The 26873-nt window shown below is 38.3% G+C and overlaps 1 protein-coding gene across 4 annotated transcripts in view; it reads left to right on the plus strand.

Moving 5' to 3' along the window:
- nphp4 (nephronophthisis 4) overlaps positions 1-26873 on the plus strand; it is a 198624-nt gene that overhangs the window by 103743 nt on the left and 68008 nt on the right. For all 4 annotated transcript variants that reach the window (XM_084916277.1, XM_084916276.1, XM_084916275.1 and 1 more), the window contains 4 exons: positions 6345-6482; positions 11114-11271; positions 14168-14356; positions 20869-21056. In XM_084916277.1, coding sequence (XP_084772403.1) covers positions 6345-6482; positions 11114-11271; positions 14168-14356; positions 20869-21056 — 673 coding nt within the window. The remainder of the gene's footprint in view (positions 1-6344; positions 6483-11113; positions 11272-14167; positions 14357-20868; positions 21057-26873) is intronic.

A 26873-nucleotide genomic window follows, 5' to 3' on the forward strand; every position in this document is an offset into this window, starting at 1 on the left:
CACTGGTCTTAACATTTGAGGACATTTTGACTTGATCCCAACAACCGACTGCTCATATTTTGGTTTACGCCCACACCTAATATAGTCTTTAGAAGCGAGGAAACTATGAGACTTTGCACAATTCAAAATGTGTCAAACCACTTTGTTTGAAAATCTTCCATTTTTGCTCTGTTTAGGTGTCATTTCAGTTGATTCCAATTAAACTATGTCCCATATGTTCCATCAGTGCCACTTTCCTAGACAGATGGCAGTATTTAAAACTTAAAAAAACAACAACATATATCTGGTTCTATATGCCAGCTCTTTTTTAATTAACAACAAAAATATTTCAACCTTGATTAATTTGATGGCAGTCTTAGTTACTGTGGTGGCAAAAAGTGTGGTTTAATGCCTCCCTTGGCAGCAGTCGGTCCTCGAGAAGCTCCGTCGTCAGAAATACACAAAAGAGCAACTGGTGTTTAGTCCTCAATCAAACAAACACACACTGTTTCAATAAACAAATCTGCCTTTTCCCATCATGGCGTGAGAAATTGATTTATTTTGATTTCACGCCGCACTCAGCAAGCACATAACAGGGCACATTAAAGTTGGTTATCTTGCTGAGAAGTTGGAGGTGTGCAGCCTGTCACCTGCAGCTCTTTATCAACAGCACAGTTGTTGTTTGTTCTTGTTCCATTACTTTTACAGTGGTGACAAATATCTTGTTTCCTATGGCATCTTCACAGAAGACGTCTAAGCTGTGGTTGTTTTTTCATATCTTTGATATGTTTATATATCATTATCATTATAATTAGATATATATCATTCTAATTTGTGTTGTACAGTTATTTCATTTTTAACTTTAATTTTTATATTTTATTTTATTCCTTCCTAGTTAAATTTACCCTTTTTAATTTTCATATTTATTTCCTATCTTATTCATAGCCTTTTCTTTTTTTCTTTAGGTCACGAGCAGTTGTCTAAGCATTTCACTGCATATCGTACTGTGTATGACTGTGTACGTGACAAATAAAATTTGAATTTGAATTTGTTGAGGAGAACACATGGTAAGCTAACTGGAATCTAGCGCACCCAGGTTTTTCCAAATACAGGCTTTTCAAATTCCTGTGAAACCTAGTGTGTCTGAAAGCAGGAGCTTCTTGTGAGCAAAATAAGTTTTGCGTAGCAACAGGTTTCAAATAAGTGTTGCAATTTAACTAGGACACCAACACATTTTCAAGGGAGAAACAGAATCAGGTATTCTTAGTGTGATTTATTTTTTTTTATTTTTTTTTGTGGTTTTCTATCTATCTAGCCTGTCTTTTAAAAAGTGGATACTTTTCATGCAGAAGTGGGAGAAAGCTCTGTCTCTTCAGCATCAGGTCATCTGTTCACTCAGTATTATGCTCAAGATCACATTGCTTCATTGAATGTATGGAAACATGTAATGAGTTTGATTAGCTGCGTGATTATGGCTAAAAATGATCTTTTAATTGTACCGTTGTACATAAATTTTCTAAATTAATCAGTTTTAATTAATCTTTGCAGAAAAATAAACCTTTATTTGCCTGGCCTAAATCTTTTAGAAACTAAATAAAAAAAAAACACCCATTTGACTCCATTCATTGTACCTGCCTGTTGGAAGTAAATATAACACACCAGCTGTGAGATCCCTCTCTATTTCCCCTGTTACATTTTGCATACAGCGCAGATTTTGCCACTTTAGAAAGATAATTGCTCGAGGGGATAACATATCTTTTGTGGAGTATGTTGACCATTTTCCTGACACCTTCGTTACTCACTGTGTTTATTGGTCTCATGTGTGGCCACATGGAATGTGATTGGTTGGTGTTTGTGAGGTGGATGGATATACTGATGTGCTGCACGGACTCGCTTTCATGGATGTCTGAGTCTGCCTTGGTGCATTTATTACACTACAGTTTGTGATGTTTTTTAGGTGGTTTGATCAGTTAGTTGTGTTGCTTTGCAGGCACAGACACACAACTTTACAGCACTTTTTGTATATGGTTTGTTCTTTTATTAACATCACTTGCCCTAAATCCGAAGTTTTTCCAAACAGTGAATCCGCTTCGAGGGACAAGCTCTTAGTCTTGTGCTGTGCCAGGCATTTACATTTTGTTGTATCTCTGTCTTTTAATGTTTAATGTTTTACTCGTCCAGACTAGTCCAGGATACTTCCGGCTGTGATGGGCACTGATGTTAGGAGTGCTTGATTTGCTTTTGGCTTTTTCTGCTGGTGGAGCAGAAACTCTCATGTTTATTTAATTGTACCAAGCCAAAATCATGATCAAGATCAAGATTTGATTAGTTGTGCAGGGTGAAGTTTAATGTTTGTCCAACATTAAAGCTACTTTATATCATTTTAATAGATTTTTGTCTTTATGGGTTTTTTTGTATTTCTCTATTTAGCCAATGTGTGGACATTCAATAAAATTGTGTGGTTGCATCTGTTCACTTATATACTTGTTGCTTGGACACATAGCTAGAATCGTGGGCTGTGTCTCTGTGTGTCTTTAGCACGCAGCTACAGTGTAGCCACACATCTATGAAGTGAATACTAGCTATAACCAGCAGTTTGTGAAGAAGTACCCTGTGTTACAGAGACACATCAGAACTTGCTATGTGATGTGTTCCTTGTTTTTTTTTTCTTGTTGAGGATAAGATTTGAAGAAAGCAGGGATGTCTGTTGTAGTTCATTTTAAGCCCCATTTGCAGTGTCCTCAGAAAAATACCAAAGTGTGTTAGGCCAACAAAGCTGTGGGTGAGTTAGCAATTCTTCTTTTATTGCTCAGTAAAGTTCATTGCAGTATCTTTATTGCCATCTAGAGAGCCATTTGTTTTGAGTGTAGCAGATTCAGTAGGGGTCACAAGTGAACTGAAAGGCCCATTATTAAGGAATACTGCAGTTCATTGACAGATTATTTTTACCATTATAGCCTTTTCTCTCTTACTTATCAAAATGACTTCCAAAGCTGAAAAAATATTCTTTAAAGCTCTGTTGAAGATTGAGCGAATAAGCAACGCAGCACTGATCCTACTAATCTTGGCTGGCAGAGTTGTTACACTTGTATATTTTCTAACTAGTTTTTATTTTTATTTCGTTTTGACCTTTTTTTTTTTTTTTTTTTTTAAATACAGTTTAGTTTGAGTTAGTTCCCAGAGTGGATTTTCTTATTTAAGTTGACTTTTTTATGATTTGGAAATGTTTAGTTTTAGTTTAGTTTTTATTAGTTTCACTGTTAGTTTTTGTCTTTTTATTTATTATTGTATGGAGGATGTGACAGAGGCAATAGTTACGAAAATTAGTGCATATTTTACAATAACAACACATAACTTTATGAAAGCAGTTGACCGATCCAGAGTGTCAATAAACATGTGTATCCATCATATAGTTTATTTAGTATATAGTAATAAATTTATTTAAGTTCTAAAACAACTAAACTAAAACAAAATAATTTCACTAAGTTTTAATTTCTCGAATGCTTTCACATAATAACCTATGATAACCTTGACATGCAGGATTCAGTGTGCTAAGTGTCTCCAGTTTGGTTGTGGTAATCACGAGCCTGGTAGTAAGTTATTTACGCCACTGGCTTAAATCACAAATTCAACACACTATAAATTATTTAAAAGAACAACAACATCACTTTTGGAAACTGGTTTCCCCAAATGTTTGATATAAATTTCTAATTTAAACTGGATCTGATTTTTTTTTTTTTTTACCTTGAAATGTTATTTACCTGTATTAGGAAAAAAGTTAACATTAATTGTCTAACTTTCAAAAAACAAAAATATCCAAAGCAGGCATCAGGGATAACATCTTGAGATATTTCCTTATATATTACGACCTGGTCTTTGTCTTTTTATTGATCTGAAGAAAGAGGAGGCATAATCATGAGAATGATAAAGTGGTGTTTTCTCAGAGAGAACTTTTACTTTAATGACTCATGCAAACATTACACAGTTTACAAAAACTGTATGAAATAGATTCATAGTTCATTTACACACGTTGTCACTGCCTCAGACAAACAGAGCAACCACTTAATACCCTATAAAAGCAAACAATGGTTAAAATCTATAATCTTTTTAAAATGTCATGTATATAGCTGACATTCACTAGTACAGCCCTCAACACGGAACACAATTAGAAACATTTATTGATTATTGATAGAGTACAATGGCTGCATGGTAAGCAATGATCGAAGCCTGAGACTAAGTTTTGTGGAAGGACTCAGTGAGGACTGCTGTTGGCTCCAGAGCTGGGCAGATCTGAGCGGGGGTGAGAAAGATGGAGGAAGGGTAGGGCACATAATCAAGTACAAACAGGCATGTACACAGGGCATTTACTGTATAGACGTACAGTCTGAAGGGGGGTGTATGAAGTCCCTTTTAACCCGTTAACCTGGTAACTGCTTCTGAAGTTAAGATAAGTTATGTCCAACTGGTTAACCGTACGTTATTATTCACACTTTAGCGCCATAACCTCTTTAAAAACTTTATGACAAGTTGTATTGATGGCTTAAGCAAGAGAGCGCTACATTAAATTTTGTTTTGCAACTTTTGGATAAAACAGTTTGTTTTGTTTTTTTTAGTTACTGGGAACGTGGAAATCTTAAAGCATCGGAGAGTGCAGTACATTTTAAATTTAATTTGAAAACGTTGTTCAGGTTTGCAATCAATGAGCTGTGGGAGAAGAAATGTGGCAGCACAGAATTTTTATACACTGATGAAATGTTTTCTCTCCTTCTGGGGTTGCTGATTGTGTGTTCTCGAGTTAGAAACTACTGTTGTTTCTTTTCTTTTGAGGGTATTTCATTGTGTACACGCTTTTATTTGTCAGGTTTTGATTTACTATCTTTTGTTGTTATCTGCATGTCATTAGGAGCCTATGCACAGGGACTATGCATGAGAATGAGCTTTTAGCTATATTTGGTATAATGCATGTATTCTGCATTTCCCCTGCTAAATAAATAAATAAAGCATTGCCTTTTTCTCAAAGACAGTAGAGGATTTGGATAAGTTTTAGTAATCATTTCACAGTAGCAAACAAAAAGACTTTTACCCAAAACGTAGATAAACTTGGATAAAATATCTCTTCACAATCCGATGCAATAAGCTGTCACCTGTCTAGGGCACAATGGTGCAGATTTGAATGTGACGGTAATTTGGGGGCCATTTAATTAGATGTATTCATTCTGATCAGAGTGTATTATTATGAAAAGACTAAAATAAGACAAAGGATCAACATAACTGGGCAGAAAGAAACTTTTTTTTTAGAAGGAGCTCAGAGAATAACAGCTGCTCTTTAGCATAGAGATATAAACAGTATCATTTGGCTATCTGATCACCTGATGCCACCTGAGTGTCTCCCTGTGGAGGCCCATCTCTGAGGAAACCTTTAGGCAGACTTAGTCGCTGCAGTATAAAATATCCCGTGGAGTGTGGGAATGCCTCGGGATACCCCGGGATTAGCTGTGGGGAAAACCAAAGATTAGAGCAATTCACATGTGAAATGTATTTCATACTTAATATTATGGTGATTGTGGAGACACGTCTATAGCTCTGAAGTGTCCATATAAGTGCAATTCTACAGCACTTATTCCATCATTGTTAAATAACAAAGTTGTGTTATACACGCCACTCCCCTGCTTTTTAATTTTACTCCTTCTTTGACATTCCTCATTGGTGTTCAGGTGATATCAGTAATACACTGATATCAAAAGAACAATTTAAAAATAAAAGTACTTTTACATTAAGGGCAGTTAATTCCAGTGGGAAAGAGAAACGCAAAGCATAAATAAATATGACAAATTACTTAGAAATCAAGTAAAGGTGAGGTGAGTTTTATTATTTTCACTCTGCATTTACAACAGCTTCAAACAGAAATTAAAATGGGAAAATATAAGAAAGAAAATGCTATTAGAACAGAGAAAATTCAGAATAAACACTTTATATTCGTGTATTGATGGATGTCCGAAATGTACACCATCCAGTGTATGTACCACTGAACGTAAGTCTTTGGAGGCATTTTGAATTACATTTCAAGTCCCTTATGAGTAATGATTGATATTTCTACATGCCACTTTTTGCACAATACTTAAGATAATCATAAAGAACGATGGAAACAATCAGTTAAAGTTGACCTGTGGGAGGATGACAGCGTGCAAAAAGCAGTAGTTTTGGAGGCAGGTAGAGTGACGAGGGTTTATAAGTGCCAAAGCATTGTAATGGGCTGTTGCCATCTGAGACAGCACATGTGTCTCTCTGGTGTAAAGTATATTTCTGAGCCCTGTTGTTCATAATCATAATAATAACAGCGAATCATTTGCATTGTTTCTCCGCAGCTCTCACTGTCTCAGCTGGCAGCTACTTCACGCTACCCGACCATCAGCCACTCCAGCTCGGCGTTGCCGTGGCAACAGTCGTTTCCTTCTCTGCTCCATCCTTCCCCATTGGCATCGGCCCACCAGCTGTCACATGTCGTAAGATTTCCACCCCCGTTCGCTCACACGCGCACCCACAGAAACGCACACATCCTTCACACACACACGCGCGCTGCAGAAAATACACAAACACTAGGTGAAAGTAAGTCATAGATACATTTACGAGGTGTACATTCAATCATAGCGAAGACGCACAATGTCGTACATTGTCCGCTTCTTCACTGGAGTACAAAGCCACACTCACCTTTACAGCACTCAGCTACCAGCTCATACCCATGTACCCATGGAGACACAAACACACACACATCCTCTAACCTGAACTGCAGCCCTGCACACTCTTTGTCTTTGGAGATGCTGGAGGTGCCGAAGCGGATTCTTTTCATCTTTAGAATCAAAAGAAACATTATTTTTTCACTTGGATTTTCAATTATTCTACAAAGACTGCTTTTTTTTAAATAAGGTACTCACTGTTCTACGTCAAACTCATGTTTTGACTAATTAGGAAAAAATATGTTTAACCTACCCTGTCCAGTACTTCTTTTATTGGTGTTTGGTAATTGGTAACAATTAGCTGTTTTCGTGTCTAAATCAACCCTCCATTTGAAATACAAATTCTGGCAATAAAAAGTTTTTTTTTAATGAATGCCTTTTTATCAAACTCTCTTTGATTTAATCCCTATACTTTCCAGTGAACTAGCACAGCGATAATAATGAAAATTACATCAGACAAAAAAACATATCCGACTGGCTCTAAATGCTAACAAGCTTTATGCATCTGAACGCAAGTCCTATCATTGCAGCCAGAGGATTCACTGCAGCGTAAATGAGGAAGCAAGCTATACTGTTCTGATTTGATTAACTCTGCTGAATAATTTCCTGAAATGATGCAGGGCTAACCTGTTCCCTGCAGTTGTAGGTGTTTGCTGCCGCGAATTGCCTGCCAGACTCATTTTGCCTTTGAAAGCTGCCTTGTCTTTGCTAAATTAGACTACGTTCACCCACAAATATGCATATATTTGGAAATATGCACATTAGAAGCATTGGAAGAATCTCATAGAATGGCGAGGAAATCATAATGGTGTAATCCTGGGATTAACCCTGAATCTTTTTCAGCTTATCGAAATCAGTTTTCACATCCTTATATATGCACATTTGCTCTTTGATGTAGAAAAAAAACCCCACATAGCATATTGCCCTTGTTTGAGAAGTATAGCGATTTGTTTGGCTGCTTGTAAACAGTTTCAGTTTAGTCACATCCTGCAGCTGGGGATGGACTGTTTTCTCGAAATGCAGGAGGCACAGGGCATGTTTATTTCTACTTTTATGTTATTAGTGATAATCAACTTAAGCCTGTCACAAGTAGTCACAATATAAGATTTGTTAATTGCAACTGGAGTGTTGTAGGTTATATCTGCTGTGAAGTTTCCAAAGTGCTCACTGTTAATACATCATGTCTGCAAAGCCACTGGGCTATAAGGGGATGAAATGCACACACTAATCGTTGCCATGGTTATAGCTCACACAGAGATCTTGACCCTGCTATCTTGATGACTCTGTTTTTTAAATCTTGTTTTGTTTTTCTTTCTAGAAAGGAATTCACATCGGCAATTATGGTGCCTAACTGCAAGGCCATTTGAATATCATTAGTTATGTAATATTTTGTATTCTTTTTAACTTAACCCCATGTCTCCTGTCTTTCATATGAGGACAGAACTGGTGGCTAATGTAATATCTAGTCCTCTAATGTACAGGTGACAGTAAAGCACTGTGGAAACACATTGCAGATTTGTTCAAATTTAAGCGTACACACCAGCAAATGTGTTTGCTTGCCTCCCCTTTATTATCACATTAGATTGTAGGGGCTCTTTCAGTGCTGCCCTGGACTGTATACCTGCTTTCAGTCCTGCGATATTGTAACTAGTCAACTACAGCTTTAATGGATTTCCCTCATATTTCATGCTCAAAATCTATATATCTTAAACCATGAATCATTCTGCAGAAATAAGCCAGGAACTAGGAATCAGACTTAGTGGAAGGATAAGATATAATAAGAAAGACAACATGGCAGAAGGACACAATACAATTTCATTTTGAAAGACAGACTAGGTCGTGTTGTGAAATTGTCAGAATAACTTTATCCACTTTTCTATCTATCTAAAAGTAGGAACATCTTGTACTTACTGGGCTAAATTCCAAGAAATAAGCTTCATTTATACCCATGTTCTCTCATTCACACAAGTTGTAATGCTTTTTATTTCTTTCCATATATATATATCAAATCTAATGTCTGTTTCTGGCAACACAGCAGCATTTCCTTTTTATTAGTAATAGGTTAGTTTGGCACCTACAGTAGCACCGGTTGGCTTCCAACTGCATCAGAGAATGTTTTACATTAAAGGAAAACTGAATGTTAAATTATTTCCATTACTATGTGTGCATCAATCCCAAAACAATAGATGTAATAATTATTTATTATAATTATTGTAGAAGAATAGCACATACAGGGAGTGAGAAGCTTTATTACTATGAATTTTACTACTATGTTTTTACATAAGACATGCTGTATTATGTTCTTTCATAGTGTATATAACTTTTCTTTAAAGGTCACATTCTGATAGCAGTTTGAAAATATTACCTTAAATGCAGACGACTTGTTAAAGTGCCTGACTTTGGTTGCTTGGTTCTTACTTTCTAAATGCCAATACTGTAGAATCCACTGCTGGATTTCATATAGGGCAGAAAACACTGTCAACATTACTGTGTACTGTGTATTTCCTTGGTCTCTGCGCTGGCATTTCATTCTGTTCTGATACTGTAAGCAAGTTTCTGACACTCCTTTTGCGTATATTGAGTAATTAAACTAGATTGCCACGTTTATTGTTTAAACCTCCATTTGTCCTTGTAACCTTACACCCTGAACTCACCAGCCTATAAAAAGTGCTCGTATGTCATCACACTCCATAGGTTTTATGGTAGCAAGTTGAGATAAAGTATAACTCAATTACTCTGAGCCTTTTAAATGTCTTAAGACTTCTACATTATGCATTGAAATTCTCTTAGGTTATTATATTGCAGGTTGTTTGATCAGAGAATAACAGTGCATGTGCAGGGTATGTTGAATATACGTATATATAGTAGCATCACTTTGGTCGAGGTTATTACCAGCACGTTTGATGGAAAGCCCAATAATGCTCAGCCTCGCATGGTGTCTAATAGGCCAACTGAACCATGCACATGTATCAAAGACCAGGGGAAAAAAACAACTGCAAAATGACACCATTAGCACTTCTTAGCTAATTATCTTCGCTAATACCCCTCCAGCTGTGTGCCTGTCAATGACAATGAAGTGGGGATTAATGTTTGCCACAAAAAATGTAGAAATGTTGAACTGATCCACAGGCAATTAACTGTGCTGTTTCTTTTCATAAATATATTGTAAAGTCGAATACTGTAAAGCAGCACAATGCAAACGTTGGTGATTAAAATGCAAAATGCACTCTTAAAGCAAAATAATTTAACTTGTTATAGCTTGATTAAGTCATATGTGCTTTTTCCTGAACTTACTGTCATTGGCCCTTCCGATGCTTCGGCAGCCTTAGCTTGACTATAACGCTGCCTATTGTGCATTAGCATCCTTTAAAATGCTTTTTTATTTGCCCTATACTGTTTTCCTCTTGTATTTTTTATGGAAAAATGTGAATTTGGGTGCTATCTTGACTGATTTTTTTTTTCTTGAAAAACACCAAAAATCACAATGAATTGACCCTGACTGCATTGTGCATTTATCCAGATTTTAATTTAGCGTATCCATCTGGACAATTAGCAGCCAGTGTCGTTCAGTGATGCCCCAAACTATGACAATCAATAATCTACTAAATTAAAATGATGTTTCTTTATTATGGTGACTGTGAGCATTTTGACTCAGGACCACATAACCTGTCCTGTTCTATTAGAGCAAAACATTTTTGAAAAGTTCCCCTGAGAAATGCACAATTTACTCCTGTTTAAATAACATTTGCTAAAGCCCACAGCGTCCAGCTGTCTTTGTTTCTGACACACTTTGAAAGAGTTGTGTGTCTGCGGTGTATATTGATGGACAAGGCTATTTATAGTCTCGTGACTCATAGATAAGCTTTGAGGATCAATGCAGACAACCAGTAAACCTAACCAGAGTAAGCTCTTTACGTCCTCTGTGACATATGGCTGCTGTTTTTTAAAGATATGCATTTCCACTGTAAGTGTGCGGTTGGAACTGCTTTTCAGAGTATTAGGCAATTTCCTGAATCAGTTTTAGCTAATCCACCACAAGCTTTCATCCTATTGCCTTGTAAATATAATCCAAGTCTCCATAATGCAGTATACATGCTTTCCATACATCAAGGTGACAGTAATGTTTTGCAAAGCAAGTCCTCTTTTGATTCCTTTCTGCCCATAACCGTAATACAGTTCAGTCAATTCACGTTGCTGCACATGGCTTCACTGACACGTGTGTGTAATGTTGTAAAGGAACCGGCTGTGTGCCATTCTGTATAATACGTCTGAGTAAGTTATCGTGGTAAAAAACAATAGCGTTGATGTAAAATCCTCATGTACTGCAGCCAGTGGTAATCTCATTTATTGGATTATGCATTAATCATCCCTTGCTTTGTTATTAATGGTTTTTATTTCAGGCCTGCTCAGCTGTCAGCAACTTTGCCCACCTGGAGATGGACCTTCAGCGAGGAGGAGGTGATTCAGTTTCACTTCATGATGAAGGAGACCAACTTCAGGAGCTGCCCTTCACCCCTGTCCATGCCCCTGTCATTACTCTGGGGATGAATGTGCCTAGGTGAGCCCAGTCTGTTGTCTGCCTCAGACACGAGCAATGATGTGACCCAGAAAGAAAAGACTCTTTTTTAAAAATAGTTATTGGACATCAACAATAACTTTTATAAAAGTTTGAAGATCCCAAATCTCTGCAATGTTCAGTTCAGTTTGCCCAAGGCCATTTTAAGGTAAAGATCTCATAATGTTATTGAGAGAAAACGCAAGATTAATTCTCAAGAACTTAGCAACACTGAGAAGAAAAAAAACTCCTTTATTGGAGGAAACCTGTGAAACAAACCTGTGAAGCAATTGGAAAGGCAGCCATGTATCATGACCACTTAGGGGAAGGGGGCAGTGGAGAGAGCAAGAGAACCCAGAGAAATAAGAAATACTGACATCAGATCAGTGTATTAGCTTAGATCATGATACTGAAGGTTGAGAGAGAGAAATACCAATGTAGAGAGGGTTTCTACTGCTAGGATCCTAATTGCTGATGGTTCTAGCTCCCATTTTACTTTTGACAACTCTAGAAAACACACGTAAGCCAGCACCCTAAGAGTTTCTCTATTTGGATAATCTACTACTGTACTGTGAGCTCTGTAAGATATGACTTGTTCATTAAGAGCTTGTGTGTGAGGAGAAGGATTTGAATTTACACATCAAAAGACGCTTAAAACAAATGAAATGCCAAATGGCCATAAAATATTACCAGTGTCTTTTTTTGTGTGTCTTTTATCAGCTAATGTTAATTTTACTCCAAGAGTATCCATCATGTTTTAGGATAGCCTTCCTAAAACATGATGGATACTCTCTTAAAAATGTAATATTGTGGCATTTTTTTTCATGCTCTCTCCACTGTGCATCTGAATCATCATTACTCATGTTATTGTTAGTCATTTACACCGGTCTTTAATCCAGCATGTGGGACCACTCTGCTCTCTGCAACCCAAAGCTATCTGTGATCCTCTGTAAGGAGGATATGGAGGCTTTGTTGTTGGCGTCAGCTGTGCACCACAAATTGCAATAAAGGCCAGTTTTTATTTGTAAAATATTAAACAATGATAGATGCCTTTGAACTGCAGCACTGAAAAATGCATTAGCTGAAAACTAACTGGAATCGGGTGGCCACGATTAGTGTGTAAAAAGATGTTTTTAGTGGATTCCCGATTTGTCAAACAACCGTGTTTTCGGCTAACTGAAAAACACAATTTTCTCCCTTTCTTCTAGTTGTACTTTCAGTGATTTCCACCTCGCTACAGCTTCTGATTTGGCTAACCTCTCCATGTCAGCATGGGAGGGTGACTCATGTTTGACAGGAAACATTACTAAAGAAAGGCACTTCAAATATCCTTTCAACATGCTACTGTTCTATGAAGCCTGGTATCCTGCGTGAACTCTAGTACGGTCCTTTATTACCACAAAAGTTTGCTATCTTGCTATCTACAGAGGGATATTGATTGGCTCACTAATTGGCAACATGTTTGCACTGGGTAGGATAACACTTCTGCCAGTAAGTAGGAGAATTCAGGTCAGAGCCAATTTAAAGAAAAATGTTTTGTCAGCTTTTACATCCCACTTTGGGTAATGGTTTCAGCACTGTTTGTTAGTGTGAAATTCATTATTAAATCCAGCTGTAAGGGAGAGGTTTTGACTTTGATTTAGTTGAGCAGAATGCAATGAACTCAGCAGGCAATTTACAATCATAATGTCAGTGGAAATATAGCCAGGTCTTAGACAGGAAACCGAATGAGAGAGTGCATTCTGCAAATAATGGGCACACTAACTCCGAAACAAGGCATTGTACTAGTACAGAGAGTCAGTAAATAAGCAGCTGGCTCTGAAACTGTTTTCCGATCCCAGAGTTTGGATCCAGACACGATGCTGTTCAGTTCAGTGGGCTGAAACATCTCTGCCTTTTCACTCGGATCCAAAACATCTTTTTGACTGTTTTCAGTGTGGAATGACCCAGTTCTTTTGAGAAGAACAATGAAGTCTAAAGAAGTTTAATTGAAGTTGCCGTGCATATCTGATTGAGCCTCTTTTGAAATAAAAATGATGGCTTGAATATTAACTGGGGCTAAATTAAGATACAACTCTGAGCGATGGGGGAGAGAAGGAAAGCATGAAATTGACACAGCTGCAGAGGAAAAGCCCAGTCGACTGTCTTCTTCACTGATGTTACCTTAATTAGTTTGATCAGGGCTTCGTTCTTTCACAAATGTGACACTGTGGGCTCAACATGGACACAGGCAGCATTACTGTTATGAGAAGCCCAAACATTATTGTTCATTTTTCTATGCCGGCACTTTAGCCAGCCATCTGTGCACGGTGTTATCAGACCCAGAATGTTTGGTGTCAGCACTGAGAGTATAAGTTATAAATGTTACCGTAGTTGTGGGAAAACAGGTGGCCACTATGATTAGAGATAACTGCCAATTATGCAAGAAAATCCTTTGGGCGTGCTTTGGCACCCGTTCTCGCTCCCCTGTTAGTATTGTTGTGGTACCGCTGCTTGACGGATATTGCTGACATCCTTATGCTGCCTAATCATCATTTCCCCACATTTTTCTTAAGTCCAGCCGGATATTGAAATTCAGGTTCAATTTAATTGAATGAAGTCACTAAATTGAAGTTATTGCCCAAAAGATAAACATCTTGAGTCGAGATGGAACTGATCCAAGGCAAACAAAGCTAGGTCAAAAAATGATAAAAACAGCATTGTATTCCGCTCCACAGATCCAGACTTTTTTTTTTCCGCCTCATTTACAACAGCAAATCACCCAAGTGAAGCCAGTGCAGTGGGGACTAAACGCATTACCTCCTGCTGCTCGTAAAGCATCAAGAACGCATTCGCTGAAGTCTTTTCTGCTTGGCGAATGATTGATGTGTGCTGAATTTTTCCTCTAATTTAACTCTAGTTCCTGCTCAGTCAGCTCCAGAAGCTCATTGGCCCACCTCTTCTCGGCTGGTTTCCCTGACATCGTGGACTCTAGTGGACAGGTGGCTGATGTCCTGGATCCCACAGAACCCCTACCCTTTGATCCCAATCGAGAAGAGAATGACCTGCAGGGAAACTTGCTGGTGTTCCAGTTTCTGGCATTTACTAGGTGAGGCCTGCAGTACTGTGTCACATGTGGTTGAGGTGTTACTACTGTACAGCATAGCTTAATTGCTGTTGTCTTTGTTGCTGTTAAAGATTTGGCTTTAACACCATGACAGATTGCAAATTAATTACTTTTTTGCTTCCAGAAATGGCAGATTTGTTGTATTCTAAGTGAAACAGAGCAGCCATTGATTCGACAACCTTGCCAATATCTTTCTGTACACTGAGCCACTATCTGTGTAGAGATTTGGAGACTTTGATTGTCGGCCAAGGGCGGCTCCTCACCGCCTCAAGGGTTATCTATTTTTCAAGATTTCAATGCGTTTAAACCAGGCATAAGGTCCTGCCACCCTCTACATACATGTCGAGCACATACACAGTGTATGTGTGCATACACAGTATGCACACATACACTCATGGTTGCAGAAAAGCACATTTCCTGTCAGCACAGGCTGAATAGTACCCCTGTCAGTGGCCCATCACGAAAACCCTGGAGCTGGCATCAACTCTGACAGGGGCTGACAGTGGAGCAGGGTTGGGAGGGGGGTGGGGAATGACGACTGCCGAACGATAGGTACAAAACACACCGATTTTTGTGTCTCTCTATCTTGTCATCAGCGCTGTTGGCATTGCTTACATTTGTCTTGTTCATCATGGACTCACCATCATGGTGCCATGACCACCCATGCATCAACCTTTACACTCTCTAACCCCTTGCTGTTTTGAGATACATAATCAGCGCTTTGTGTGTGACTAGATTAAAAGACTCTGCTTTTGATTATAATTAATTACACTGTCTGAAAGTGCACCGTCTTTGCCTGTCACAGCTGCATGTCTGCTCAGTTTTAACAAATGATAGCAAAATCCTACCAATGGAGCGACACTATATTTTACATTGTGCACGAATCAGTGGAGTCGTGTAACATAGCCCCTGGAAACTCTCAACCATTTTTAAAAACATTAAGAAGGATTTTATTTAAAATCTGGCACCTTTTGATCCTTTTTGGATCAATATTGGAAAATCCGATGTGAAATCTGCCTGCGTGTGGGTCTAAAGTGTCCTTGATAAATCATTAAGTAACACGATTCTTTGTGATGGCAAAGAGGAGGAAAGAAGTGGCAGGAAAAAGGGTAAAGAGACAAGAACTTGAAATCTTGTTACCAAAGAGGTATTGAAAAATTTAATAGGGCTGCAATCTTCTACTTTTCGCCTCTTCTTCATTTCATTTTATCAGTAACTTTATTAGTATTTAAAATTTCAGAAAAACATGTCTCTGAGGCAAAGTCTGCAGATTTTTTAAGGTAATGACAGTGTGTGCTTTGTAAAAAATAAGTCTCTATAGAGTAACTTTTCTATGAAAATTGCTGCTACAGTAAAAATAAAGGGAAATATATTCCAGAGTAAATTAAGAAAAGATGAAAAAATATATACAAGTTTATTTAGAGGAAAAAAATTTGTTTAGGCAGGAGGTTAATACTTAAACCTTCATCACCGTACCTGATATACCTAAAACCATGACAGATGTCATTGTGATTTTTTATCAAATAAATCAGGTGCTGATTTCCAGAGTTGAACTTGTATTTGGTAGCACTTCACTTTTCAAAGGTTCAAAGAGATACTGAAACAAGTCTAGGAGGCATCATTAGGCTGAAAAACCAAAAATGCATCAGAGAGACAGCAGTAATGTCAGGAGTGGCCAAATTAAAAGTCTGGTACATTTGTAAAGGGAGGAATGCATTGGCCAACTCAGCAACAGTGAAAAGACTAGAAGACCGTGGAAAATGGTCAAAGTGAAAGATGACAGAAGTTGTTATGAAAAACCTTTCACAATATCTAGCCAAGCCAGCAACACTCTTGAGGAGGCAGGTGTATCACTGTCAAGCTCAAGAGACACCATCATGAATGGAAATACAGAGTGTTAACAACAACATGCAAACCACTGGTTACACACAAGACCAAGAAGGCCAAATTAGCTGTACCAGAAAGATGGGAAGAGAAACGTATAGAGAAGGAAAGGAACAACTCATGATCTGAAGCCTACCTCATCATCTGTCAAACATGGTGGAGGCAATGTTCTGACAAGGCCGTGTATTGCTGTCAGTGGAACTGGTTCACTAGTGTTTGATGATGTGAATGCTGATAGAAGTAGCAGGTTGAATTGTGAAGTGTACAGGACTATACTCTCTGCTCACATTCTGTCAAACGCTGTAAAACTGATAGGGCAGCTCTACACACCGTGTACAGATAATGACCAAATCATACTGTAAAAGCAACCCAAGAGTTTCTGAAGGGACAAAAGTTGGATATTCTTCAGTGGCCAAGATAGTCACCTGGTCTCAATCCAACAGAGAATCCAAAAGAGACACAGTGACTGACAAACCAGTAGCAACTGAAGGTGACTGCAGTAAATGCAAAAGAGAAAACACAGCATCTGGTGATGTCCACGGGTTCTAGACATCAGAGAGTCATTGACTGCAAATTATTTTCATTAAAGTATTAAAATCAGTCCTTGCATTTAAAACGATTTTAGTTTATTCAGATACTTTTGAGCCTCTGAAAGTGGGAAGCTGTATAAAAATGAATGTAATAAAGCTGAAGCTCCGCACTTAAATCACGTCTTGATTGTTTTATCTAAAGTCCTCTGTGGTCATGTACAGAGAGAAAACTACAAATACTCGTGGACCTAAATGTAAAAGCCGACAGATAAATCACTCTTTGTGCTAGCAATTGGGAAGGAAGGTTATAGTCAGCCCTTGTTTTATTGCAAATTATACAGCATGGGTGCAAGCTGAAACACTATCACATTATCAGTTGGATAGTACAAGAAAACATATAAATGTCTGAGTGTATAAATTTACTTAAGTGTTTATGTTGTGATGCTATGAAAGCCTGTTCAGTCCCTCTGGATCTTTTTCATCACCATCTTAGGGCAGCCTGAAGTGGAAACTAAAGCCTCAAACTGGAACATAAATTTTGAATCTCTGTTGGTCGTTGTAGAGTGAGGTAAGGCTGAGTTACCTCAAAATTATGACAAACAGGTATGGCAGACTGGGCTTCCGCCAGCGGCAGCAGTACCATTTAGACAGGCAGGGAGCCTGTGAATAGGCAGTGTAATTTCCACCTCTCACCCGGGCGCCATAATTATCAATCTTGTCTGTTTACTGAATGAATATTAATGCTGGCTCCTCTTTGAAGATGGAGCATGGCATCGTCTTTAACAGTGGAACACCAGAGCTTGTGATTGACTGGGAGGTCATACGCCGCTCTTATTAGTTTCCACTTTGAAATCTACGGCTTCGGCAGTCTGTGGTCATGAGGGGGCCCTCACAGCACTCCCTGCTTGTTTTTAAAATGCTTTTTCTTTTTCCTCAATACTCACTGACTGGTTGATAATTTATTCATCATATGGAAGCAAGAAGCTCATCCTGAAACTTGCTCTGTTTTAAATGTGCTTGGCGCTGAAATCGGGTGCTTGCAGGCTCACAGGGACTTTATGTGGGCTAACTGCAGTTTCAAGTGTGGGATTAGAAATGCGTATGTGTTCATGAAATCACACTCAGAGGGTGGCGTTTGTGTGAAAAGCAGTACACAGCACACAAGGAGGAGGTTCTCATAGCCCCAAAGATTACTTTTTCTAAACAGGAGTCCCAGTAAACAAACACAAAAAAAGTATTCTATTTGTGGCAATAGATAACCTAGATATTTATATATATTTATACACTTTTTCTCTCGTCCACAGATCTCATAACAAGTTCTTTTCACTAAAAATGCTCAGTTTTCCCATGAAATGTGTCAAAAAAAGGGGGGAATTTAAGGTTTAATTTGAAATAGGTTTTAGGATCATTTTATGACTTTTGGGGTTTTTGATCATTTAGGTATGGTAAAACTGAAGCAGAAATTGTTATTTTTATGTTAAGGTTAGAGGATTAAAGTGAACTGAATCCTGTTTAGAAGATACAATGCCGGTGTTTTTAAAGCTGTATACAAATCTTAGAGGGAAATTGTGGGACACGTTGACAAAAAGATATGCTTTGGGGAAAACTAGTGAAGGTTGTAGGAGTAGAAAAGGTTTGATTTCTTTTTGATTTCTAGAAGAAGTGGTTATAATGTAGGCTTACACATACAGATATTATAGATTTATTTTTAGGATAAAGGGGAGCGCTTATACGTAGAAATGATTTTTTATACATATTGCAATTTGTGCCTTTAAAGGAGTTGTGTCTCAATTCGTCTCTTGAGGGTCACGAGCCTTTGGCTAGCGCTATGATTAGCCAATCTACTGTGAGGATGATATGAGTTATTGAAGGATTGCACACGCTTACAGACATATAGAGTCCATAAACACACATGACAGTATTGATTCCAGGCAAAAGGCCTGAAATTCATTTAGCTTTTAACTGAACTTGAGCTGGCCCTGTAACAAGTGACAGAAAAGAGGAACTGAATAGGAGTTTCTTGCTTTAAAGAAGGACCAAAGGAAGGAAATCATATATTTTGGTTAAGTCTGATCAACTAGAATTAGAAGGTATTGTTACATTAAAAGGAGCAAAATGAAATAAAAAGGCTATACCAAAAACAGGTTATAACATAGGAAATGTGAGTTTTAAAATGAAGTTAGTGTTAACACACAGGAGTTGTTTCAAGGCAGCGTTTGGCTATGATAAAAGGTATGCATGAGTAATTGCTTATATGCTTAAACTTAATTGATTAAAGTGGTTGTTTTCTTTTGGATCTTTTAGTAGAATAGGCGCTTATAATGATTTTCTTGTGAAAGGTGACTTTAGGTCAGAGTTAAGGCACTTGCAGCAGCGACAGTTCTGTGTACAGGATGTTGATGATCAGATAAGGGAAAATAGAGCGAGCAACCGGACGTGAAAGCAGCGCCTTAAGAGTTTTAAAATGATGAGTAACGTTGAAGAATATACATAAATACAAGTCAATAAGTCAAGAACATAATTAGGATCAGGCTTTTGATTAAAGAGTCCCAAACAGGATAAGTTAGGGAGGTGCAGGAAAAGGTGTTTTGTTTCCTTTGCAGAAGATCTCGGTGAGGATCCTGGAGGCCTAAGGCATGATGGACCACAAGAGAGGGACCCAAAAAAACCTAATCTTATGCATGGAGTGTTCTCGAGTGGGAGCTGGTGTTTATTACTGGACCACTTAGATGACATGAGGTTGTTGTCTGATTTGCTGAGCCAGAGGATGGATGTCAAAGAAATGAAACAAGTGTAGTGACCCTCTTTTTTTGTTTAGGGAAAAAAGAGGGTCAAAAGGGGAAGTGTGGAGAGCAGGGAAATTATTTTGCTGCTATTGTTAATAATCAGCATCATTACCATTGCATTAATAATATAATATATAGCATTGATATTGCATTCAGATGTTTAAACAGTGTGTGTGTCTTTCAGAAAGACTAAGTTGCAGGCTGACAGGAAATTGCAGGTTTGCAGAGCGTGCTTTTGCAGAAGTGAAACCGAGAGCAGAGTCTAAGTGCAGGTTATTCTGAGGAGCTGGTTAGACGAGGCTATTTGAATAACTAGGTTATTCAAATTGTCTTTTATACTTTTATATTCTTTGATTAAGCTTTTAGTAGAGGTTCTTGATTAAAACATTTATTCAACATAGTACATATAGTTTTAGTTAGGTTATTGCACCTAAGGATGAGCCTCTGTTCTGGTGAAAGGTCAGAAGTGCAATGGGTGAGATGAGAGAGCATTTAAGGACGAGACACACATACAGTTAGTGGGTTCATTTATAGGTGAGAGGGTAGTCATGTTTGTCTCTGCAAAAAGAGGAACAGTTTCTTGTTGTCTCTGCAAAAAGAGGAACAGTTTCTCGTGTTCCAGACGAGGAGTAAAAGTCAAAAGGTTGACAGGAAATACCTGCCATGAAGATAGAAGACAATGTTCTTTTCAAACTGTGTTAAAAGTCATTGTGGTTTTGATTTGACGTATGCATATATTCTGTCTGATGACGTATGAGGGGGCGTCATTAAATTCAAACCCTGATGGTATAAAATATCTGCTTATGCTTTGATTAGTTGGAGATCAGCCCTGTCTGCGAACAGGCACTGGTCTTCCCACGCGTGTATTCATTAAAATCAATTGTTTGACCAAGCTCTTCTGGACCATGGTTGTTTTTACTCTCCTTCCTCAATATTTGAACCTTAACATTCTCTTGCTGCGTTTCATTTTTTAAAAATGAATTGTGAATTTGTACCCACTTAGTCAGCAGTCCAGTTTTCTTAGCAACTTTAAAGTTAAGCTCTTATCCTCTTTTTGGTTTTGAAGTTTTCACTTTTAAGCAGCTACAAAGTTAAACGACTCCTATAAGATGTGCAGAATATTCATTTTTTAAACATTTGAAAAGATTCTGGGGAAAAAATTTATTTTCTAAATATAACAGATTTCGATTTCTTTGTATGCTAATTTATTTACACTGTATTCTTATACACGGTCATTATCATTGTAATCATTATTTTTACATATTAACAATCATCTCCTGCTGTCTTTTCACAGAATAGCAGCACCGGGTGTTGGTCCCGATTGGCCTGAAAACATCTACTTCACCTTCCAGTTCTATCGCTTTCCATCAGTCACATCACAGCGGCTCAAGTTGCTGACTGGTGACAAGGTTCAGCACAAAGCTAGCGATCCACTTCCCTGTGTCCTCGCCTCCATTAACAAAGATGGCACAGTTAACACTGGTAAGAATTCGCAGCTTAAAAAAAATATTGTTCATTCCATTTTTTTTTAAATATTATATAATGGTTATGTGTTGCCTTTGTGTCCCCTAAGCGATAGATTTATCAGAAGATAACTGCATATTGCATGCTTTAGAAAATCGCCACACTTGTGTGTGAGACTCTGCCGTTGATTATAAAAAGTGTACGAGGGGTATATCTGTTCCAGATTCAGAGTTTATGCCAGGCTGAGATTCATTGTACCCCTCTCCAGGTTAACATTGTACAATCACTTCCTACAAACTGCAAGCTCATTCCATGATGCTCCATGATGTTCTCTGATGCTGAGGCAATTCTCTTTCAATCAGCCAAGCGGGCGCTGATTGATGTCAGGTCTATTCATGTAGCAACTAATGAAATGGAAGAGATATTACAGCTTCTGACAGAGCGTGATATTGAGCGCACAAACAACACCCCCCCCACCCCATTCCTACGCCCACCCGTATTCTCTATTCCCCAGACACACACTTCAGTCTAACTCTGTCAATATTTCTCCGACTGTCTCTGCATCTCTCTCAGCCTATAGCATCCGGAATGCACTTCCACAAAGCCGTGCTACATCAAGACAAATCCTTCCAGATATTGTATTGCTGGGAGCCTTTTCACCTATTTCCAGACAGCTGTTGAACTACTAAAGCTTTCCTTTCTTATTTGAAGAATAAAACGCTTAGCTTATCACCACCGGCGGTTAGTCCATTCACAGCTTGTTTCCACAAATGTCAAAATCTGCCTCATGTGCCTGCATGCTTTACTTGCAGAACCACAAAAACTGTTTATGTATAATTAAAAGTTTTCCCTTTCTGTGATGATGTAATTTCAGTTGGCTAGCTCAAATAGCAGATTATAATTTAGGGTATCATTAGCTAAAAGACTAACGCAAGCTGAGCACACAATGACCCAAATGAACTGGATTTTTTTTTTTTGTATTGGGTTAAATTGGTGATTCTGTTCAATATTAATGGAATTTTGAACATATTTAATGTCACTACAAGAGAAATTGTGTATCAAAAGTAATATAAGCTAAACAGAGAGTGCGAGGGAGGTGAATCTGAAAGGAAAACTTGATTACAAGTTTGATTTACTAAACCCTGGGGTTCTGTTGCTATAGCCTTACTTAGTCTGCTTTGTTACTGCTGCCATCAAGTGAACCTAACGAGAGGGTATTTTTCTTTCCTCTTTGTGGATTCATTCCACTTGATTTCATCCCGTGCATCTTATGATCCAACTTTTTTTTAAAGAAACATTTGATATGCTGCTCATTTTACTGCCAAAGGATATAGTTAGTACTGTTTTATTCCTAAAAATGACTCTAATGACTAAGGTGTAAGACATAGTTTTCACAGGAGCTTCACAGGATAGTTGGTGGTAAAGTTAAAATTTATTTATTTATTTATTTATTTAGGACAGTGCATGTTAATGAACATAAATGTAAAAAAAAAAAAAAATTACATGAATGTAAACATGCCAGATTATAGCCAAAGGCTAATTTCCATCTGTTGTCCTTAAACATAAAAAAATAGACATAATAATTCATAAAAATTCATCATTCATTCATAATAAAAACTCCATCACCAAACTTACACATACACACCATTCTGTTCCCAAATAAAACATTAAAACTATACAACTCATACATGATCACACACTTGATTTGTCCATAACCAGTTTTTAACCTTTGCCTTAAACAAATTGAGTGTAGAGCATTCTCTAATGGGTTGAGGAAGACTGTGGAAGACTGTGGCCACCCTTAAATGAGAGTGGAATGTTGCTTTCTATCTGCTGGGAGACACAATCTCCATAAATTTGTTTTACTGTGTCAGTCTTATATTTCCGGCTTGTTTTGTGCTGCCACAGTAATAATTCTGTAGTAATTTTCTCCAGTCTAGGTGATACTGTAACATTTAAAGCTTGAGCTTTCGTAAGGAATCTCAGTTTACTGCAGTAATGAATAGTTGCAGACCTTCAGCAGCGTAACTACTCTTTCTCCTTCAAAAGCATTGATACACTTAATTCAGTGTACTTCAGTAGATCTATTATTATTGAAACTCTTCTGTAAAGCATGATTGAGTCGATTGGAAAAAAAAGTTCCTATTTTATTCTCATTCTTTGAACCTTCATTTCCTGAGGAAATATCTATTTCTTGCTTCAGTCGTTCACTGCTTAGGCGGCTGTTCAGTGTGGCCGTGTCAAATATAAAATTCACAGTCATGTTTTGTTTGTTTGTTTTATGATGTCCTCTGCACTCTATTCAGCATGATTGCAAAGCGCTACAGTTCACACATTGTACTTTAACGCTCTCTGACACTTACTTTGAAAAGTTGATGGGTTTTTTGCCCTGCTGTCAAAATGTATCTCTTTAACGTGTCCATACCTGAATATCATCATGTTGGCAGGATTTGATTGTGATCAGAAAAAGTCATTGCATATATACAGACGCACACAGAATGTTTTCTTGCTTTTATCCTGATAGCTAAATACACCTGAACTTGTGCTAGAACCGTCTCTCCTGGTATAATAAAAACATTTAGTGAGGAAGCAGCTACTGTATGAGGCACCACCTTCCCACCTTTTGGCCTTAATGTGTGTGATGGAAGGTCAGGGGATGGTGGAGACCGCCTGGCCACAGTTCAGTGTAGTACAACATAGGATGAAAAGCTGGTTGTCAGTCTCTCTTTCACTACGGCAAAGAGAGAGCCTGGCAGAGAATGGATGGATAGTTTCTCTGGGGGAGTGTCTGCGTTATGTGTTTTATGGTATGGACTTTTCTTTGACCTGTTACAAGTTGTAAAACGTTATTATTTACATTTAAAGTGGCATTTGCTTAGTTTACTGCATTGCATCATTGGATAGAAATTACTATTGCTATTGCAGTTCAGTGACAGAGGGAGTGCTATATATATTTTACTACTACAGATTAAAGAAGACAGTTTAATCACTGTTTTTCAATAATGTTTTTAATTTCTAGCTATACTGCACAAATTAGTCCAAATGTAAAATCTTGAAAGCACTCTTTATTTCCTGCAGTTTAAGTGATTTATAAAGATGAGATCAATGATTTGGCATCTGCTCTCTGGTTTGAGCTTCCTGTGTGCGTGTGTGTGCAAGAAACAGTAAGAGTCAGAGATGGGATTTTTAGAGAGAATATGGAAACTGACTTTGAGCTTCAAAGCTGCAATGGTTATTCAGCTTTGTGATTCTGTGTCCTACTGGGTGGAAGTTTCCCAAGAGCCGAATGAATTCCTAAACCCTGCTTAAGCAGTTGCTTAATGAAATCATTAGGTCTCGCAAAGTTTCTTCCAATCCTGCTGTAAAATTAGCTTGAAGAGGACACCTGATCAGGTTGAGTGTAAATCTTCACATGCTGTAAACCACTTAAACCAGTGTGGCTGTAACAATATGATACATACCTCATGTGATTGTGTTTTAGAATACATTTTGGTATTGGGCTTATCTTTCTGCCATGTGATCAGCTTTCTACATGGGAAGTGATGAATACGAAGCCTGGGAGCAAAATTCAAAACCACACACCCAGATTTCTTTGTGTAGAGAGTCAGTGCACAGAGAAATCTATGTGTCTTCCAGGCATTTTATGATATACAGACCAAATGATTGTGGTGCAACTGAACACTCAAAGACTGAGAGGGAAATGAGGCACAGTTGGGTGTCTTGATGTTTACCTTATGGAAGATAACTGAAGCAGAAACTACAGTGTTCTGCCTCAACGGCTGATTTCTGTTATTTATTGTTTTTTTTTTTTTTTCATTTTGCAAGTAATTGAAATGGTTAACGTGTAACTGCTACAAATTAAAGTACTGCCACAAAGAGCAAATGAAATTGCAATCATCTGTCTTTGTGTTAATTAGTAATTTGAGGCTTCAAAAAGAGACAATATTAAAGTCAGCAGTGGGACACAGCGGTGGAGAATCTGAGCAGATAGTAGCAGCAACAAATCAATATGTGAAGTGTGTTATTTTTTATTTTTTACTTAGCAAATATCTACCAGGGATAATCCCAGATCCCCACACAGCCAGAGTCCACCCACACTGCTGTTTTTATTTGCTTCCTGACTAGAACTCTTCTCAGGAGTGTGTTTGATTGACGTGTCTGAGGTTTTTTTCTCCTTTTTTCCCCTTCTCTTTTGCACATGTATTGCTCATTAAGATTAAACCAAAAAAAAACAACACAGCAATAGAAAGGGCACTGCATGCACTGATCATGTTTATGTATTGTGTTTATGTGTTGAAGCCCTTCTAAACAACACATCGTTTTCTCATCAGATACAGCGTTACACGGTTTGAATGTGCATATCAAAAGTGATGGAGGGGTTTAGTTCGTTCTAGAGAGAAACCTCCTTTAGAAAAGTCCATTATTCTGTTGCATGTTTCTGTTCTCTGCCGACTTGGGGCTGTGAAACATCATCACTTTACACCCACACTGACTCCCAACAGACAAGAGTCAGAGTTCCTTGTCCACTGTGTCACATTTGCATTAATATATAGTTAGACATTTGCTGAAAATGACTGTTATCTCAGCGTGTGGGCTGCTTTCCATACAAATGTATTGATCTAAAAATGGTGTGGATTATTAATCAAGTACATAATAATCCAGACATTGCAATAAGAAGCCCTTAGTGGCCAGTGTGATCTTTTCTTTCTTTCTTTCTTTCTTTCTTTCTTGTCTTTTCTTTTTAACAAAAAGGCAGACATATTGGTAATTGTTGATCTACGGTTCTCATCAGTCCTTTCCACATCTATCAGTACACTCTGTGCTTTCTCTTTGTTTTCTTTGCCTGCAGCCCTCACAGTGTTTTTGTGAATTGTTGATCCCTCCCTTGGTGCTCAGGTTGCCCAGCCTGCTGTAAACATACCAAGTGCCCGCCCGTCCAGGTTAGGGGGAGGTATGTTGGGTGCTGCCCCTTGTCTGCAGGTCGAGCCGCACATACACGCAACCCCGTGCAACCCTTGGGCCAGATCTGTCAGTTCCTCCCCACTTGTGAGCACAAACACACAGCACATTCTGTCTCCTTCTCTCGCTCTCCTTCTGTGCTCTCATTGCCACCCGTCCACAGCACACAACCCTAGAGCATGCTGGCGGAGAGTTGGCGGGTGGTTAGGGAGATGGAGGGAGGAGGGATTGGTGAAGGAGGAGGAGGTGTAGGTTAAAGGAGAAAGAGTTCTGAAAAAACACGGAAATATCACGAGTGCTGTGGTCTTTCTCTTCCCTCTCTCTTCGCCTGTTTCTTTTGTATACAGACAAGCCTGTGATGCCCTCTTAGTAAAAATCTAAAGTTGTAACTGTCATCTAAGTTACGTGAATTGGAGATTTTTCTATAATCTACAGTGTGTGCATCAAAGTCATGGCCCACAGGAAAAAGTTGGCCCTTCACAAATGTTAATCCAGCCTGCATATCGCTTTCAATTTGACCTACTCGGTTGTAGAAGTCATCTGCAAAGCAGTGTGCACCTCACACACGTGCTAAAACTGGATGCAACAAACAGGAAAGTTAGTTCTTAAGGCAGACCATTTCAGCTGTGGTAGGAGACTGAATAAACTATGCCTTCACCGAGTGTAAAGAGACAATTTCTGTTTTCAAAGAACTTAATTTGTTGTCTGAATCCACATACCAGTAAAGGTATGGAGTCATAGGCAAGGAACAAAGGCTTTGGAAAGTCCCTGAACAAAAAAAAAGCTGTGCAACTGTGTGGTCCTTCAAGGCCAAACTCAAAGTGATGGAGATGTAACGGTGTCGGTTTTGTATCGGCAGCCAGCTTCATGGCAGAA

Source organism: Perissodus microlepis, chromosome 20, assembly GCF_051167445.1.
Source record: "Perissodus microlepis isolate ML-2025 ecotype Zambia chromosome 20, ASM5116744v1, whole genome shotgun sequence".
NCBI classification, from domain to species: domain Eukaryota; kingdom Metazoa; phylum Chordata; class Actinopteri; order Cichliformes; family Cichlidae; genus Perissodus; species Perissodus microlepis.